General features: G+C 43.0%; 1 protein-coding gene across 4 annotated transcripts in view; it reads right to left on the bottom strand.

The window, feature by feature from the left end:
* SUSD4 (sushi domain containing 4) overlaps positions 1–15,466 on the bottom strand; it is a 126,096-nt gene extending 110,630 nt beyond the window's left edge. For 3 of the 4 annotated variants that reach the window (XM_074949204.1, XM_074949202.1, XM_074949205.1), the window contains exons 1-2: positions 6,044–6,175; positions 5,047–5,209 (exon numbers count right to left, since the gene is read on the bottom strand). In XM_074949204.1, coding sequence (XP_074805305.1) covers positions 5,047–5,185 — 139 coding nt within the window. In that variant the 5' untranslated portion in view covers positions 5,186–5,209; positions 6,044–6,175. Of the gene's footprint in view, positions 1–5,046; positions 5,210–6,043; positions 6,176–15,335 lie in introns of those variants that run through there. The other variant, XM_074949203.1, reaches the window with a different exon arrangement.
* Between the last annotated feature and the right edge of the window lie 1,058 nt (positions 15,467–16,524).

Genomic DNA, 16,524 nt, shown 5'->3' with positions numbered 1-16,524 from the left:
TTCCAGGTTGAAAAGAAGGGTGCTGTCTGTTTTGCTTGTCAGCTGAAGCAGCCATACTGAAAGGGGAGAAGCAAAATATGCTGGCTACAGATATATTTATTGGGGTGTCAGTCAAATAGGAGTCTGTTCAGAAAAGACTCTTTATAAGATCTAAGAGTTTGCATGCACCAATTAAAAAGACAATCTCAAACAGTTTTGTGTCTCCAAAAACCACCAAAGACAGACAGTAGGTTGTCAAAACAAAAGCAATGCACATCCCTAATGCGAACACAAGTCATCTGCATGCAAAAGATCTGACTTAGAACTGTTCCATCTGGCTACTTTGCTTGGCAACCTGAGAAAGATTTCTTATGGAATCATCAAATCCAGAATCAGGCACAGTCCAGGCTGCAATACAATAAAACAGAGCAATAAAAATTCAGCCTATATTTACAAGCAAAAACACTACTCTTCGTGGTTTCAACAGACTCCAAAGCATGTTTGGGTACCGCACAAGAAGCCAGAATGCAACACCCTTCTTCACAACTAATAGTACCTTACATACATATCATAAGTACTCTCAATGGGGACTATTTGTACAGTATGGGATTACTCAGTGTGAGCAAAGGTATCATAATCTGGCTCAAAGAAAGTATCAACCACTAAAAAACAAACAAGCTGACATTCATTCAAACACGCCAGAAATACTCCATCAAATTGCAGTAGTGAGCTTCCTCAAAGGGCTATCCAAAAGGGGGGGGGGGCAACATTCCAAAGGACTAGAAATACTTCAGAGCCAACCAAGAAAACAAAAAAGAGAAATTAGCTCAAGTGCCTCTCCTGTTACAACAGCAAAATCCAAAGCCCACGTCCAAACTCAGAAACTGACTAAAATAAATCTTCACATGGTGAATTCTTTGCCCACAGTTATTAGAAAATTCAGAATTCCTGGAAAAATTAAAAATACTTTGAGATCTGCAACATTTGGAAAAAATATATATGTAATATCCCCTCAAAATGATACATGTACAGCCATGAACTCTGTAAATTGTTTATGTGCAATGAATATCTTGCCTTTAGCACCAGCTATGCATTTAGTGTGTCTGAAGGTCTTAACACTGGTTATTTCTATTATTAAAAACACTTCTTCATTATAGACTAACAGTAAAACGCGCAAGATGAGCAAAGATACCAGGTGACTAGAAGAAAGTCCCAAGCTTACATCAAGGGGGTTTAATTCATCTCTGATGTGAATGTAGTTACATACACCAGGGAGGAATTAGGCCTACTGAGCTTTGAAGAGTTTGTTCTTTTGATTTCATTTGTGGAGTGATTTTTCTCATGGATCATTCCAGGAACCACTTTTGAGAGGGTAAAAATACTACAGGCAGATTTATTCGCTGTAAAAATCACTGACAAGAAAAAAAAAAAGAAGGGTTATAAATAATATTGATTTGGGGTGAACTGGCAGAACCTTAAAATCAATATAGTTTATAGAACAGTCAGATATAAAATAGAAGGAGCTACACAAGTCATGACAAGATTATTACTTAGGGCCAAATTCTGCCCTCAGGTAAGAAAGGGAAGAATGTATTTTCATCCTATAAATGAAAACAGTTTTCTATGGCAAAATCTAACCCAAGGATCTCAAACTCAAATCACCACGAGGGCCACATGAGGACTATTACATTGGCCTGAGGGCCGCATCATTGCCTCCTCCCCTGTTTGGCGGCGGGAAGCGCTGGGAGGTAGGCAGAGGAGCGGGGACACAGTGCGCTCGGTGGGGCGGAGGGTGAGGGGAGCTATGGTGGGCTGAAGGAAATAATTCCACAGGCCAGCCGCATGTTTGAGACCCCTGGTCTAACCTATCATCATTTTCCCCCTTTTCAACATGTTTGTTAGTTTTTATTTTTGTCTTATAGCACATTGATGTTGTTAAAGATGAACCACTACTGAAACAAAATAATAAATACTTTCCACTTGCATAGCATCTTTAATTTAAAATCATCAAAGCTCTTTACAAACTATTAGTTATGTTTCAACACCCTCCTTGGTGACGATCCTATTTTACAGATTGGGAAAACTAAGATACAGAGAGATTAATGGCCAAATTTTCAACAGTATTCACTGATCTTGCATGCCTTAATATCTGGATATTCAACGTTAGAGTACTATTGAAGCCAGATTTTCAAAAGTGCTGAGCAAGCACAACTCCAACTAAAGTCCAGCCGGTGCTCAGCACTTCTCAGAATCACACCCTGTGTCTCAAGTTGAGCAGTCAAAAAACTGAAGCATGCAAAACAAGTGGCCGAAGTGGCTCGCCCAAGACCGTAACAGAGTGGGAAATAAAGATGATGAGTCCTGGCTCACAGTCCACTTCTTTAATTATAAAATCCCATTGTCTCACCACTTCCACGCTTCAGAAAAACAGGTATATGTATTCTACTACATGAAAGTTTTGTTGATTTAGCAGACTGTGTATATACAGTACTTCTCAATACAATGCATTGGAAAATAATACTGCTTAGAAATACAATCTATATTTTTCACTGGTTCTTTTAATGAAAGTTATTTAATGCATTAACTTTCACTGGAATCTGGACAAGAATTTCTCTTTTGCCTCAAGCTGGCCTATAACAAAAGCTCTTCATATTAAGAAACAATATATTGGATTTATATCATTCCTTTGAACCTTTCATCCTGAAGGATCCCGAAGTGCTTTACAAATGTAGTTTGACATAGAAACAATATCAGGTTTCACTACTGAAGTGAAATGCAGCAGCTGTTTATTAACATCCACCACCACACACCTTCCGTTAATCAGCAGTTAATTAAGCAGTAGGATATGGGGTTTGGGATAGGAGGTGGATCCATGAGGCATTCTCTCTCTTAGGAGGTGGCCCACAAAATGAACGTTGGCCTGTCCAACTTAAACTGCAAGGGAAACATAGGAGGGCAGAACATAATTAAACTTTGATGTCCTGACCAGCTCTTAAAGTGAACACTTTATTCTCGTGAAATATGCCACCGACGCACAGTGTTTAATGACCACACTAATTAATTTTTTTTTTAAGTCTCATCAGAAAGGCAGCACTTCCAAAAAACACAGGGTCTCTTATAGCACATGAGGTATGACTGCAAAGTGAATTTAGCTGGAATATTAGCAACTTCAAGGGATTTCTACTCTAAAATGACATTATATTCTTGAGAGGAGAAAAAGATAAGCCAGCTTACAAATGGACCACATAATTAATGAGAGAAAGTGTGTCAGTGTAGGAGATTCTTCAGTTTCTTCTCATGCCTGTTAACTCAGGCCAAAATGTTCAAACTTGGGTATCTAAATTTGGCTCTTAAATCCATCATTAGGCACCTAAAATACATTTCTGAAAATAAGGCAGCTTTTCTGAAGACAATGGGAGCAGCACATAAACACCAAAAGTAGAAGTGGGGTGAGTAACAGTGGATTTATGAGCTTAACTGCAAGCACCGAAGTTTGAACAGTTTGATGTAATTCAGAGGCATGAAAAGAACCCCACACTACTCTTACACTGCCTCTCAGTCTGCCATTAATTGTGTGATCCAATCGCAAATCAGCATATTTTCCCCCCTCAAGAATATAACACCATTTTAGGGTGGAAATCCTTTGAAGCTGCTAATGTTATTCCAACTAAGTTCACTTTGCAGTACAGCAGTTTAACTGAAGACTTTTCCTGCAATCCAGACCTAATTAGGGAATCAGTTTCAAGCAATTTGGTAATTAAACACATCTGCTTAAAATATCTCAAAAGCATCAATAAAATAAAAAAAGGTGTAAAAATTGTAATTAAAATCATAAAAAGGACAAACATGAACTGGTCCTTTTTCAAAGTGGATGCAATGGAACTGAATTTTAATGTCTCTTTCTTTAGCCCCACATTAGATGCTTTTTCCCCCAAAACACTGAACCTATGCTTCCCCAGATGCCTAGGTTAAGAATAGCAAGAGAGCTAACAGAAGAGGATTCTTGCTATTCATTATTAAAGCATTACATTATTTTTAAATAAAAATGAATGTGTGATTATACTGGAAATATTTATTACTACTTTCTTCTCTCCAGACAGCATTTGGGCAAGGCTGTCTCCTGTCACCACTTTAGTGCCTGGGGTAGTTTTCTCCACATCAACCTACATGGTTATTCTTTCCTGCAGGCAGCAGGGAATGCTCTCTCCTCTCCGTTTTTGTATACATGTATAGATGGGGAAGCAGGGTGTAGATGAGTGTGGGAGGGTTACCCTATCAGCATCCATGTGTGTACATGTGAGGGAAGTTTCTCCTCTCCTTTCAGCATGTGGGGAGGGGTGTTTTGCCTGCCAGCATCTATGTGTGGGATTTTTACAGGAGAAAGGGGATTCAGTTCCCTAGTCTGTGTCTATGAAAGGGAAGAGGGGAGGGGGGGAGAGGTGGAGAGAGAGAAGTGTGAGGATCTTCTCCTATTAGTATCCATGGTTTGGCTTTGGGGATGAGATAAGAGGGGGATAAGGAGGGAGTCTCTCCTGGCAGCACTTCTGTGTGCATCTGTCTAGAAGGGTGGTGGGCAGAGGGTGTCTATATGTGCATACAGGGGTGGGTCCTGTCAGCATGCCTGAGTGTTGGGGAGCAGGAAGGGAGAGAAGGGGTTCTTGTATCTCAGTATCTGTGTGTGCATAGGCACATGCAGAGGGAGGCTTTCATGCAAGGAGGTGTCTGTATGCAGTGGGGTTCAGGACAGTCTCTCACACTGGCATTTGTGCATATGGGGTCAAATTAGGAATGTCTCCAGTGCTCAAATTATGGGAAAAACGCAGGGGGGCCCTGAATGTCAAGTGGCTTGCTTTAATGTAAACAGAAGTGAGAAGTAAGGGGGGGGGGGGAGGCTATAAGACAGAAGTGAGTTAGCCTTTAAACACAGCAAGGGGGCCCAGCACCCCGTCACTGGGGAACCCGCTTGCCTGCAGCCTGCCAGAGCCTCTCTCTCTCTTCGTCTCTCGCTGGCTAGCTTGCAGGGGCACTGCTGCTGCTGCTGGTCAGTCACATGAGTTAGTCACTCACCGCCCGTGATCTGTGCAGGGCCGAAGCACAGCACCAGCTGAAGCCACAAGACCACCACGAAGAGTCTCCGGGGGGACGGGTACTGCTGCTGCTTCTCTAGGAATGGATCCCCGCTGCTCGGGTTCATTCCATGATACATCTTTTATCCACAGAGGGCAATAATCTGCAACAAGAAAGAGAATATTATCTTGCCATCTCCCAGCGATCTCAGAGCAGAGCATCAATCTCTCCCTTCCTCCAGATGAAATCTCTGCCCACTCTTCTCCAAGGTACAATCCCACTCCTAGCTCCGACATGCAACAGAAACCTCTTTGGGGCAAGGATCTTGCCACCTACACATCTGGACAGGGCTATGGACACCAAAGACAGGATATAAAATAATTATTATTATAATCATCTTTGTCCATCCCGCCCTCCACTGTCTGTTCCCTGACATGCAAACCACACTCCCCCAAATGCCCTCTCCTAATATGCAATCCCCTGCCTGCATGCTGCATACACATGAAACCCCTGTGCCATTCTGAACTCTCCTTCTACCCCCTGCAATAGCCAAGACTCCCTGGGAATGGGATGCAGTTTCCCAACAGCAAATCAGCCTCAACGCAAAGACGCAGCACTGAAGCCACCTTCACTGTGCTGCTCCATGCAATTCACAGCTTGCTGCCGTGATAAAGTATTATAACCACCGAGGGTCTCCGGTTTGCCAAGACCACCCCGGACTTAGATCTCTCATCTTATAAATATTGCAACGCTCCCATTTCCACCCAGGAGCGAACTGCTGAGGGGTGGTGGGGGGGAGGGGAGTTACTGAATGCAGGCCCCAGGTTCTGTTAATTCTGCCAGGGGCAAATACACGGTTCCCCCTTTAACTCCCCACCCCGGCTTCCCCCTGGCGCCCGCTTCTAGCGCTGCTCCCCTTTACACTCCCCCATTTACTGCCTTCCCCCTTGAGGCTGCTTCCCCGGCGCACGGAGCCAGGTGCGCACTGCGCCCTTACCTGAGCGCTGCCCGCCTGCATGGAGCCTCCTTGCCTGCCTCCCCCGGGCGAGCCCCCAGCTGGGCACGACCCGCTGCTGCCGCCGCCGCCGCCGCCGCCGCCACCACAGCCGCCGTAAGCCGCGGCAGCTCCCCCGCCCGCTGGAGGGGACGGGCTGAGCCACACACGCAGCGCGCGCCGCCGCTCGCGCTCATCCCACCTGTGTCTGGCGGGAGGGGGAGAAGGCGGGCGGCCCCAGAGCCAAGGCTACAGCGGCTGCGGTAGCTGCCAATGGGAAGCCCGTGCCCGAGCCTGCACCTGCCCGCTGCACGAGCCGCCTTCTATCCCCTCGCCCACCCAGAGCGCGCGCAGCCCCCACCCATTCCGCATTCCCCAGTGCTGCGTGGAGCAAGCAGGGGTTGCTGCTGCAAAATCTGCTGGGTCTCCGCTTCTGCAGGCACTGCGGGAGAAAGCAAGAGCCTGGGGTGCCAGCCCTCCTGGGCGCCCTATTATGCATACATGACAGCAGTGGACAAAGTCTTCTGCTTTTTTTTTTTTTTTGGTAATACACTGTGCTGCATGCAGGGCAGGCGCTGACACGAATTTGTTGCCATTATGCTCGTGTCCCCTGGGCTGCATGTACAGGAGGGACAGGCAAGAGTCTGCTGTAAATGTTCCTTTGCCTCACGCTTAATATATGTCAGGATTAGGCCAGAGCATGCAGTAAATACACTTACTTGTGCCACTTGCTACAGGCATATCAAGAGCTAGCGAGAATCTGCTGCAAATCTTCCAATGTTCCCCATCCAGCATGAGGCATAGAAGCCCGAGGGCATGTCTACACATAAACTTAAGTCGACCTATGTATGTTAAGTCGATTTACAAGCAACTACAGTAATTACAGAATGACAGTCAATAGATGTAAGTAACACAGTGTCTACAGGGACACTACATTTCCCTAACTTCACCAACATAATCCCTCCGCCTCTTGTGGAGGTGCAGTTATTATGTCGGCATAGTAGGGCACTTACATTGGTGGGAGCAAGGCTGTAGTGTGTATGCTGACGTAATTAGATAGGTGTAAGATGCCTTACCCCGACTCTTACACTAACTGTAGTATAGACCAGGCCTGAGTTTCTGCGGCACGTGCATTCATGACAGGAGCCTAGTACAGTCATGTAGCAATTTCTGTGTGCATGACCAGAGTTTTATGAAATCCCTGTTATTATGAGCCACTTCCAAAGACTGCTAAATATCAACCAAAGAGTCTTCTTCCACCTGGTTTGTGCTTCAAAACAGGGCAAATACATAGGCAGCCTTGAGGGTTTAATATCGTTTAGCCTGTGGGATGTTTGACCAATTATATGTAACATCCTATGTGAGACATGATTAATTCATATTATAACATTCCTGACATTCCTCACAGATTGTGTGGGCAAGGAGAAGGTGTATTACAAAGCTCTTTATTCTGGTATTTGCCTCGGGGGGTGAGGGAAGAGCAATCAGGACTGTTGGTTGAAGCAGTTTGCCTGTTAGGAAGCCGTACCCAGCAGGATTTAGTCAGTCTGGAGAACTCACCACTACGGGATATCACTGAATCAAATATAGTGTCTGGATTTAAATAAGGATTGGAAAACTGTATATCTTCTGATGACATTTATTGAGTTAGCTAGTGTTGATGTGCACACTGCCTTCTACTGAGTAGAGTCAGAACTGCTCAACTGAGTGTCAGGCCCCATATTGCTAACAAACTAAGAGAGATTCTCCTTCAACTCAGGTGGTAGGAAGCCTATGCTTTTGAAGCAGATTATGGTGCACATATGGGCAACTAAAGTTCTTGAACAAATGCATTCATGTTAAGGTAAGATAGGAAGCTATAGTTAGAGTAGACCAGAGTAGCAGAGCTCACCCATTTTGATGGGTTTTCTCACAAGTCTGGAAATTATGTGGTGGTAACAGGACACAGCAAGTGGAAGAAAATGGGGCAAAAGAAGAAACATATCTGGAAGGAGTTTCTCTCTCCAAGCGGGGCCCTAGCCAGCCAAACCCAACTATATGCATTGGGGTATAGTGCAGGGATTGGGTAGCAGTACATCCCCGGTGCTCCTCACCCCAATTTCTACCGAAACAGAGAATCTATATTGATTAGGACTGTCAATTAATCACAGTATATCACATGATTAACTCCAAAAAATTAATCACGATTAAAAAAAAATTAATCACACTTATAACAATAGAATACCAATTGAAATGTATTAAATATTTTTGGATGTTTTCCTACATTTTCAATATTGATTTCAATTACAACACCGAATACAAAGTGCACAGTGCTCACTTTATATGTACTGTAAAAATGATAAAAGAAATATTTTTCAATTCACCTCATACAAGTACTGAAGTGCAATCGTGAAAGTGTAACTTACAAATGCAGTGGAGTTGCTTCTTCCTCTGAAGCAATCAAGTGCTGGCCAATACAGTTGGCAGAATATCTAAGTAGTTTGAGCAATGTTCTGATGCAGTATGGCAATTCCTATGTTATCTCTATTCAGGAGACCCTTTTTTTCCATCCCTGAGTTCAACATGTTGGGGTGGGTGCCCAGAAACACAGTTCCCTTCTGGATGGAGAGGGGACAAATGGAAAAGAGTGTCCCTTTTGATAAACAGTTATTGCTTAATCATTGGCAGCTGCTATTGAATCTCCCAGTATTCTTATGTCTGTACAGAATGCAGAGAATACACAGTCCTTTCCCCAAGGAACACACAGTCTTAAAGTCTAATCCTGTGAAAAGCCAACTACCCTCAGTGTCAGAGTACCATGTGCACAGGGCTAAGGGATCAAGCCCTAAGTAGACAAACAACCCCCATCGCATACACAAAGCACTAGGTAATCAGGAAGTGGATTTATCACTCAATGATACAGCTATTTATTTTGTATCTTATTAATAAATTAAAAATAGCAAATCCTTTGGTGAGTGGCATAACAACACTAACTGCCTTCATGGCACATGCATGTTTAGAGTCAGGGCTGGAAAGAGGTGAGGATGGCTATATGGTTCACCAAGTTAGGGAAGGGAAGGCATTCCAGGTCAATGAATCCACCAACGCTGTCCAAACAAAATACTCACGTATCCTTCTGGATTCACTTTTAATCAGCCCAGAATCTCCCTGTCATTGGCTGAAAGGGCCCTTTAAGGAAGTTGGGGACCAGTCTCTCTTGTGCCAGATTTAACCCCCTTAGCAGGTGTACAAGGGTCACATCACAGGGGGAGCATGTAACTAAAGAGGCTGCTGGGGGAGATACAAGTGCAAGCCTAAGTTCAGTGAGGTTCTAGGGAGATCAAACATAGGAATGAGCACTCTGTTGAAAAATGACAGAATAGACATAAAAAGGCCAGTGAGGAGGCCTAGGCTGGGTATATAGGAAGCAGTTCTGGGAAGAAGAGGAGGCATTTCACATGGCAGAGAACCCAATTGTTTAGTGTCTCAAGGCTGCAGACCTGTAATAGAGGGTGGGTTGGGTTTCCTGCATGCTACCACTTTGTGAGGTGGGCTCCTGACAACAAGGGAAAGAAGGAATTGACTGGAACCCAGGAGAGCTAGAATCTGAGCTAACAGCTGGAGGAAGAGGACCCTGAGAGGAAGGGCTGTTCTTAACAAGAATGGGATGGAAGAATGGTTTTGTTTCCTTTTGGACTTTAATGCTGGAAGGGATGAACTTTTGTGACTTAGCTGGACCACATCCCACGAACCAAAGCCACCCACCTCCATCCAGACCCAAGATAAACAATGACAGTACCACGCCTGATTGCCCCAGAAACACATTCCTGTTATTTAGGAACATGCATAAAATAAGGCCGAGGGAGATTCTTGCTTAATTGCAGCAGCTTGGGTTTGATTCCATCTGGTGAGAGGCAGTTCTGGCTCCGTTCCAGATAGGAGGGGGAGCTTTTCAGCTCTGTCCTAGCTGGTGTGAGCAGGTAGTTTTTGGCTTTTTTCTAACACACAGAGGTGTCTTGGTTTAATTACAGTTTAGCTTTAATTTGAGGAGTTGTTTCCTGCTTACTCCCAGCTCATTTGCAAGTAGGGGAATCCATTAATGGTGACCACCTACATTTCAAGAAAATATAGGCCAACTCATCGAAAAATGCTGTGTGAAGCTCCCTGTTAAGGGCTCTTCCCTCCTCCTTTCCAGCACACGTGTGTGTGCTCACACAGTTTTATCTGTGGTACAATATCATACCTGTGCATGATTACTGCTTGAAAACAGACCTTTTATTTGATCAAATGCTTCTGAACTCCTTCCTGGATATATACACGGTTTGGTTAGAGCTAATGTGAGCATTGTAGGGAAGGGAATATTGCAGGCTAGTTCCAGCTGGGCATGGGTGTAAAGCAATGGTGGGCAAACTACGGTCCGCAGGCCGCATCTGGCCTGTCAGACCAATTAATTCATCCCTCAGCTCCCTCCGGAGAGCGGGCTCGGGGGTTTGCCCTGCTCCGGCGCTCCAGCTGGGGACTAGGGTTGGGGGCTTGCCCCACTCAGCATGGTTCCTAGGAAGCAGCCAGCATGATCCCTCTCCAGCTCTGCGTGCTGCCCCATCCACAGGCACTGCCCCTGCAGCTCCCATTGGCTGTAATTCCCAGCCAATCAGAGCTGCAGGGGTGGTGCCTGTGGACGGGGCAGGGCGCAGAGCTGCCTGGCCGTGACTCGGAGCCAGAGGGCGGACATGCTTCTGGGAGCTGCTTGCAGTAAGCGCCAGCCAGAGCCTGCACCCCTGAGCCCCCTCCATGCCCCAATCCCCTGCCACAGGCCTAATCCCCCTCCCGCCTCCAAAGCCCTTGATCCCAGCCCAGAGCACCCTCCTGCACCTCAAACCCCTCATCCCCAGCCCCACCCCAGAGCCCTCATCGCCCCCCCGCACCCCAACCCAGAGCCCACTCCTGCACCCTAAACCCCTCATCCCCAGCCAGAACCCTTCTGCACTCCTACCCCCAATTTCATGAGCATTCATAATCCGCCATACAAGTTCCATACCCCAATGTGGCCCTCAGGCCAAAAAGTTTGCCCGCTCCTGGTGTAAAGGGATGGTAAATCTAATAGAGAAGCGAAGAGTTTCACTCAGAAGTCACCTCTGTGATGAATTATTTTAAAATATAAAAAGAGCCCAATCTCTTTCCTAGTCCATGGCCAACAGAAAATCATTTCAAGCTGTAAATACACATCATTTCAAACACCATTCAGACCTTTGTAGCCACAAACCAACTTCCTTTTTTAAAAAAAAAATGAGCCACAAGGAAAAAAAAACAAAGACAATACTATAAAAAATAAACCTAGATGTAAAAATAAGGAAACAATTTAAAACAAAATTAAATTAATCCAGCTGATGTTTAATGGGGTGGTGATATGAGTCCTGAATGATTTCTAAGACTAGACCATTAAGCCCCAAGTCAGCTTAATGACCTATAAAACACACCTTGTCACGTCCTTATGGTAGGTATTTTCTTATATTTGTAATAGACTGAGCATTTCCACACAAATTTGTGGTCAGTTGCTGGGTTTGGTAGTTTATTTCAACCTGTTTATAAGCTCAATATACAGAGAATTTTCCAGAAAAATCCTCATATCTGCAGTGTGATGTTTTTCGGCTCTTACTTGGAAATGTTAATAGTCCCAAATCTCAGTGATGCAAATTGTGTCCAAATACTATGCTGATGAGCACTTTATGAATCCATATAATAATACATGGAAGCTTTTCAGGAAAAGGCCTTCTATTCTTAAATGTCGGAAGTGCCTAGAGCAGTTTTAGGTATTATATAAACATTAAAAAACCAGTATCTATCCTATCCTTCAAACAACCCAGCTAGCCTAATTAGTAATAGGTAACCCTCAGAAGATTAGGGTAAACTCTGAGAAATTCAGGGGTTTCAAAGTTTATCATACCTTCTGAGATCTCCTTTCCATCCTATTTATCTTATCAATTTCATTTATAATACAATTATAATATATCTTGGTGCCATATGTACAATTTAAAAAACAGCAGTCATCTAAAAGGCTTTTCCTCCTCATTGCCCATCTTGATTTCACCACTGTCCTGCAAGGCCTGTTCTCTTGTTTTATTCTTCCTTAGAGGATTGCTGTCGCCGTAATCACCGTGATTGCATGGAAAGCAATCGTTCCAAGCAGGCACATTTAAGGTGGTCACTTGGAACAGATGCTTGCCTAATAAGCCTGGTTTCAAGCATAAGTATGTAATTAGTGCAACAATTATTACTTATAACAAATTTTGAATCACTAACACCAAGGTTAAAGAATAGCAGTTTTGCAGTTGCTGAGTCTGATCCTGCAGAGGTGCTGAGTGCTGGGTAACCTCAGCTCCCACCAATTTTAAATGGGAGTTCAGGGTGTTCAGTTTTCCTACAAGGAAAGGGCTTTAGTAGAGGCCTCCCCTTTATTAATATAATTCATAGTGGTTGGACCATGAGTGTGCTCAGTCCTTGAAGGTAATCACAGGAGTCTTGAAAGGATGGTTCTCTTTTCATCAGTGAATCATCAGCACTTACAGATAAGCAGCCCGGTCTAGGACCAATCTACAAGCATGAGTAACTAGGCATCAGGATAGTGTTTATCAGTTAGTGCTAAATAAGCTTTATTATAAAGACTTGGGGCACAGGGAAGACTGTGCTCCAAGATTGAGCTACTTTTTTTTTTTTAAACTAATGACTTACGTTCCTGCTTTTGCTTTGGTGTTTTTTTAAATAATTAAATAAAAGCCTAACTGAGAGAGCATCTTGATGCCACAGAGAGGTTCAGTAAACACGAAGCATTCTTTATTCTCTTATTTCATTCAACAAAACCCAGAAGAAATTAAACAAAAATGAATCCTGCACAGACTGCAAACTGAACCGCTTAAAACAGGAGGTCTGTTCCTTTAGCTGGAGAAGCAAAACATTACATTTTGTACTTTATTGATGAGAATTAAATCCTACTCGCAGGAGTTATCCCACTGATGTAGTTACTTTTGTGAGAAGAGACAGCAAGCCCTTACTTGGTTATTTCCAGTTGAAGTATTCATCAGTCACACAAACAAACACCATTTTAAAACCAATTCCAGTATTAAAGCATTTTAAGAGGTTATTAATACCTGCCTCTCTCATACTCCCACAAGACAGTTCAGTATGTATGCTTTTTAATATACAGTATTGGATTTGCAACACCACTCTAAATATGAAAACTATCAACATTATGTAGGAACCCACAATGAAGGTTTCTAGGATTCACAGTAAACTTTTAAGTGAAAGTCACGGGGTGTAGGATACCTCAGGATATATTTAGTAGGATAGAGTACCTTTCACTTCCAAGTCATGGTTTCCAGTTCATTACTTATTGAATCTCATTACTAACTGAGGGCTGGCTTGTGGAAAAATGAGAGTGTCTACTAGGAAATGGATGGAGACAAGTGGCTGTGTCACAACCAGCAACCTTGTTTGCCATCTCAGGACAGATGGCTAAGCATGGAATGGGATATAATCCAAATCAGACATTTATCCCTAGAGATGGTCCCTTGAAATCAGGCAGCACAAGCCATTGGATAGGAAACTAGACTGGGAGCCAGTAGACTGCAGGGGAAATCTTGACTGCCAGAGAAGTTAATGAGAGTTTTGCTATTAACTTCAATAGGGCCAGGATGTCACCCCTGAATTTAATTTCTGGCTCTGCTACTGACTCAGCATGTGACTGAGTCTGTGCCTTACTTTCCCTCATCGATTACGGAGGTAATAATGCTTATCCTCTTTTGGAAAGTACTTTGAGTTCCCTGGGTGAGAAATGCTCCAAGTTCTCATTAATAATAAACGAAACTATGTATTGGTAGAGCAGAATGTGAAAGCTTGCCCTGTCAGTGCCCATTCTATACCCATGATATGGATAACTAGAAGAGCTTCATTTCCAGAGCTGTCTAATCTGGTAACTTCACCAAATCATCAGTGGTTAGGGAGTTTGTGTGTGTGTTCCAAAGCTTTTAATTATCTATCTATATCTATATCTAGAGAGAGAGAGAGAGAACACAAAATCCATGCTCAATATGCTACATTTTTACATTCATTATTATTTGTATTACAGTAATGCCTAGGAGCTCCTAGACTCCGTAAAAACACAGACCAAAAAAAAAAAATCCCTGCCCAAAAGGAGCTTACATTCATAAACAGCAACCACGTACATTCCATCCTAAATGACTTGTAGATCAAGGGAAAACAGTAAGGAAGATCTAAGATAAAGTCTCCATGAAGGAACAAAGTGAGCATGTGCCTTCTCTGCAACAGGTCGCAACAATTATGAGAACAAAATGGCTGTTTAAGTCTGCATATAGCAAGGGTTCTTAGAAATTTAAAGATGTAATACCTAGATAACACAGGTTTCAGAGTAACAGCCTTGTTAGTCTGTATTCGCAAAAGGAAAAGGAGTACTTGTGGCACCTTAGAGACTAACCAATTTATTTGAGCATAACACAAGGTATCATAATTTTATAGCACCACCTAATTATATTCCAAATAATTAAGATTTTGGATTTGATTCTATCAACATAACTTTAAATCAGCATTTTGGTTATAGTCTATTTCCACAATTTGAATTGGTGGGAAAACTTCATTTCTACACAATAAAAATAGAAGCAGAGATACATTTTTGAAATGAAACAAAGCATGGACTGTGTCAAATTTACCCTATTGATTACCAAGACTCCAGACTTCTAAACACATGGGTCAAATTCAAACCTGTTGCAAATTGATGTAATTGCATTACAGGCAATGGAGTTTCTCTCACTTATGCCAGAATTATCTATTTGTACATTTCTAGAGTCATATACATTTGTTTATATTTGACTTCATTTTATAGCAGAGCAATCAAAGCACTATGAAAGTGTGATTTCATCAGTGTTACACTAGCGTCATTGCAACTTCCTTCAGTGGTTGTTCTAACAAACATCAAGAAAAATAGCATACAGCAAACATTACGGCCAGATCCACACATCCCCAAACCTTTGGAGAAATTAAGTATCAGATCTTTGTCCATTTCTAGTTTCCAGTAAATTATTTATCCTCCAGCTGTAGCCATTTTCTTTCTTCTAGCCATAAAAGGAATTAAGTTAATCCACAGCCTAGTTACAATGGAGTTATGCCAATTACATCAGCTGTTCATTTCACTGGAGGTATGTATAAGCTTAGGTTTTCCCACCTGCGACCTTTATGCCTTCCCTGAAAGAATTAAGCTATCATAAAGGTGATATTGTAACAAATCCATAGCCACCTAGGAACCTACCTGTCATCGCTATACTACACCATGGCCACTTTGAACTTCTGAGCAATAGCAGGGCTTGCATGTTGAGCCTGCTGCTCCAGAAACACAGCTTGAATGAAAAGGGAATCACCATTAGCAGATAATCATATAGGGCCAATGGCAACAGCGCACAGTTGTGTATTTCTGATTCCATGCAGTAGAGAGCAGCATATAACCTAGCCAGTTACAATATGAAAGTCCATTCACTAACAGAGGAAAGAGAGTCAGGGTAAGAAAGGAACCAGCATTCCCTAGGCTAGAGGGAAGGAGAGAAAGGCAGCCATCTGACAGCAGCACTTCAGGGTAGCTTGAAGAGTCAAGGCCAGCAGCACTCACTACTGCATAGAGGCTGTAAAGCAGCTGGAGCTCTGCTACCTTTGCCTGCTTGTTGCTTCCCTGTTCACTCTACAGGAGACCCATTATACCCTCCAATGAATGTGGATCCCGTGAGACTTCAGTGGAATCCATATGACTGTTGCATGAGCTGCCCAAAGGAGCCAGTTGTGGCTTTTCCTGAATAACCCAATTTTTAGATATTCAGGTTCCCACAGAAGCCGCCCTCCTCATTGCCTACGCTTGCTAATGAAAAACCAATCCTTCCTGTTAAAGTTTCACTAACAAGTTAGCTGTCAGGTTCCTGCTGCAGTATTAATTTATTCCCCTTTTATTATACTGAATGCTATTTTCAGTGCTTCATTTTTTTGTAATTAGGTGCCAGGACTATAATATTGTTTATATTACACTGGAGTTTTACTTTTTTACATTTTTCAGATGCAGCTATAGAACAAAGTGAAACTGAAATAAATATACCCAGAATATTCAAACAAAACACATTTTTGGCATATATAGGAAGGATGATGATTTATAGAGATAGGACCAAGAAAAATTTTTAAGATAATAGATTGAGAGTTTAGTGCCAGAAAGGACCATTAAATCTAGTCTGACTTCCTGTATATCAAAGGCCATTAAATTTCACAGTTAAACCTGAATTGAGCTCAATAACTTACATATGACTGAAACGTAACATTTTTGGCTAAAGCATATCTTCCAGAAGGGCACCCAGGCTTGATCTGAAGACACCAAGAGATGGCAATCCCTACCCTTACCTGGGGAATTTGTGACAGTGGCTAATCCTCACTGTTAAGAATTTGTGCCCGTTACTACTTTGAGG

This window comes from Natator depressus, chromosome 3, assembly GCF_965152275.1.
Source record: "Natator depressus isolate rNatDep1 chromosome 3, rNatDep2.hap1, whole genome shotgun sequence".
In the NCBI taxonomy this organism is placed as follows: Eukaryota; Metazoa; Chordata; order Testudines; family Cheloniidae; genus Natator; species Natator depressus.
Note: the sequence above shows the minus strand (reverse complement) of the source record. Positions and strands in the feature narration are given on the sequence as shown.